The 3,292-nt window shown below is 33.6% G+C and overlaps 1 protein-coding gene across 1 annotated transcript in view; it reads right to left on the bottom strand.

Annotated features, from left to right (window-relative positions):
* Nucleotides 1–2,037: 2,037 nt before the first annotated feature.
* The window catches only part of LOC113232073 (sorting nexin-4-like), a 12,336-nt gene continuing 11,081 nt past the window's right edge, over nt 2,038–3,292 (bottom strand). Inside the window, exon 8 of the mRNA XM_026466698.1 lies at nt 2,038–3,137. Within this exon, the coding sequence (XP_026322483.1) occupies nt 3,087–3,137 (51 nt within the window). The 3' untranslated portion in view covers nt 2,038–3,086. The remainder of the gene's footprint in view (nt 3,138–3,292) is intronic.

The raw sequence follows: 3,292 nt of genomic DNA, 5'->3' as shown, positions 1-3,292 counted from the left end.
GATGTATTTGCCGAAAATGAGCAAATTGTACTAACGTTTCTTTTCCCTCAAAGATAAACAGCTGGGCTAAAAAGACCGTATTGATAATTGATAATCATAATATGAATTGACAATTCGTATTATGAATTGCTTACAATTTATATAACGTAATTAATCTATTTGACAGTGTCCTGTGGAGGTCTCTATAGAGCACTGTCAAATAGATGAATTGAGTTTTTTGTTTTGTTTGAAAATTTATAATATAAATTGCCAATTAACCATAATCGACTCCTCCTACGTAAAGTATCGTATGTCGAAATTGCCAAGTTTACAGGGAAGTGTTATAAAGTTTTCCGTTTCATTCGGCAAAGCTCGTTGCTCACATAGAGTGATCATCTAATAGGTCATCTTACCGATATCTAGAATTTCATAATACTCTATGTGAGTAACGACCTTTGCCGAATATAACTGAGAAACGCTAAAGTCACGTATTATGCTTATTTCAGTGAATTCAGAACTTTAAAAGGCTCCACTGTAAACTTGGCAATTTCGACATACGATACTATGTGGGAGGGGTCGATATTATAATTCTGCCAATGCGGCCTTTTTAGCCCTGCAGTAATAGTATTTCTTACAAAGATAATATTCGATGTCTTACTTTCTCAAACTCGTGTCTTAAAAGAGTGATTATTCAAGAGATGGCAAAACTTTGTATTTATTTTAAATTTCTTATTAAGGGTGTTAATTTGGACGCATTACTTTACGAATAGGTAAAAACCAGTGTGTGAATATGAAGGGAATGTGATGCGAAATCTGCCTGCAAAATTTGTATATACAATCCATTTTTTACATTTCAGCAACTTTGTGCTTTAAGATACGCGTTTGAGAAAGTAAGGCGTCGATATATCTCGTGCTCTGAAAGTTTAATAACGGTTTCTTCTGCCATTTGGATTTAGAGCATCGTAGCGACATCTCTTTAAAATCGTTTGAACTAATTTGTTTGCCTGTTTTATCGACTGAGAGTCTATAGTGCTAAACTTAGATTATGAGTTAAGGCTCATCCGACTTTAGTTTTTTCAACGAGTTTCAATAAGTGATAACAGCTACATTATGACTCCTAGAGCAAATTACACAAAGAGGAATTATTTCGATAAAAATTTAGTTTAAAAATTATGGAATGGATAAAACAATGATTTAATCTATGATAGTTAGTTGAATCATTAACGTTATAATTGTTAACTCGGTGACTTTTCATGTTTTCTTATTGAATAGATTCTCGATTGCTGGGGACAGCAATACTGCTTTTAATTTGTGTTTTTACAAAACCCATTTAATTTTAATCACCGAATTAATATTCGAAGTTCAATTATATTTACGTGTGAGAATTTTATGTGTCATTAGAAAAGATATGGTAATATGTTTGATGCCAATGGAGCAACAGGTAAGCTTTTCAATTTTACGTTTTCTAATACATTAATGTAACATCAAAGAATTTTTAAAATATGTTTAATAATTTTACACGGTAGTACATTTTAAGAATTAATATTTTAATGTTATGTAAGTTTAAATTTTTGCTAACGATGATTGGTAAGATGTACTGCATTCATTAGTAACTTGTTTGTAAACTGCCAATTTTCACCGTAACTATTTAATTTTAAAGTAATCCGTTGGCATCATCGACTTGTGTTTAAGGTACTCAAGTTTTTCTAAGAACACATAAAGCAAGACACCTTATGTACATATATATTATAAGATATTGAACACATTTTAACAACGTCTTTTTAGCAATGTTACATTATTTAGAAAGTTTATAAAAAGACTCGTAAAGTTTTATTTAATTCTACCTATCTATTATTTACAATACATACATTTTACATGAGGTACGATTATGGTATACTCTCTCTGCTATTTTGTTTTCTTTGACACGTGATGAAATGAGACGCACGTATTGTAATGGAAAAGCAGAATATCGTGTCGTGTCTGTCGCACACGGTACATTTAATGTTTGTTTTATTTTGTTTTTGCTATTTTTTCAGGATTTTTTGCCTTGTTTTAGTTTGTTCTTGACTGACAGTAATACACATAAATACGCATGCGGAACAAAATGCGCGAGAAGTCCAAAAGGACCTCCGACATGGTCAACTCACTGTCGTCTGCGGCTATAGTAGCATAACAATTGCCATCTTTCCCGCTGGTGTCATAGAAAGGAATATATCCAGAAAACGCCATGCAGTGCCTCAGTGTGTCTGTCAAAGTTTAACACCCATTTAATGCCTCGGTACCCGGCTAGCAGTAAGTTAAGGCGAGGCTGTGTGGTCTAACTGCCGAGGCGTTACAAGGGCCTTAATTAATAAGCAATCGTTCTTTGCATGTATTTATCACGTTGACGTCACATTTATAACACGTATGCGCCATGCACTGGGTATACATTGGAGAATATCTTACGCTGTGTGCCTTTGTGAAGGGTATTTTGAATGTATCGTCTATTTAATATCTCAGCACCGGACCAGCAGCGCCTCGCCACAATTTGGAATATAGAAAAATAGACCGAAAGATATGTGACATACAACATATTTTAAGGACGATATGCAGAGTGTATGACGCGTCGTGCGTAAGTCTGTTTTCCAGTTTTCTTAATTTTTTTCTGCTGGTCTGGTGCTGTAGCGGGACATGAGTGATTACCTTTACTGTGATTAGTAACCGTGGCGTGGCAAGTCTCTAGCGAAGTTGTGGAATTGAAATGGATATTTCCAGTCCAGTTTAGTATGATGAACAAATATGTAATTCCAGTGATTTGTGGAGTGAATTGATTATTATTGAAGGCACAATTTTACGCTCTATCGAATAACAATATATTTTTTTTAAATACTACAATATTAGGTTATCAAATTTTCAAGTTCTAGATAAAAATTTGTATCATAAACTTCGGGAACTTAGAAAAGTAATCGATTAAGTTACATCATGTTGATGATAATACACGTGATGAGCTGCTGCAAATATAATTATTTTACTACAAAATCTAAGTTTTTCTTCTCGTAATGAAAACAATAATCTAATGTGGTAATAAATAACCTGTACAGTTCAGTGTGACCAGCGTAGTGAGAGCTTCAGGGCATGTTCTGAAGGCATTCTTTTATTTGCGACCACGCTTGGAGATTCTGAAAAGAGTACACAAACAAATATTAAGTTAGTTGACACCGTTGTAAATACACTTTAAGCTAGCTGACTCTGTTGAAACTAACATTTTAAGCTACTTGACACTGTTAAAAATATATTTTAAGCTAGTTGACTCTGTTGAAAGTATATTTCAAGC

This window comes from Hyposmocoma kahamanoa, unplaced genomic scaffold, assembly GCF_003589595.1.
Source record: "Hyposmocoma kahamanoa isolate Upper Pololo Valley unplaced genomic scaffold, ASM358959v1 66, whole genome shotgun sequence".
In the NCBI taxonomy this organism is placed as follows: domain Eukaryota; kingdom Metazoa; phylum Arthropoda; class Insecta; order Lepidoptera; family Cosmopterigidae; genus Hyposmocoma; species Hyposmocoma kahamanoa.
Note: the sequence above shows the minus strand (reverse complement) of the source record. Positions and strands in the feature narration are given on the sequence as shown.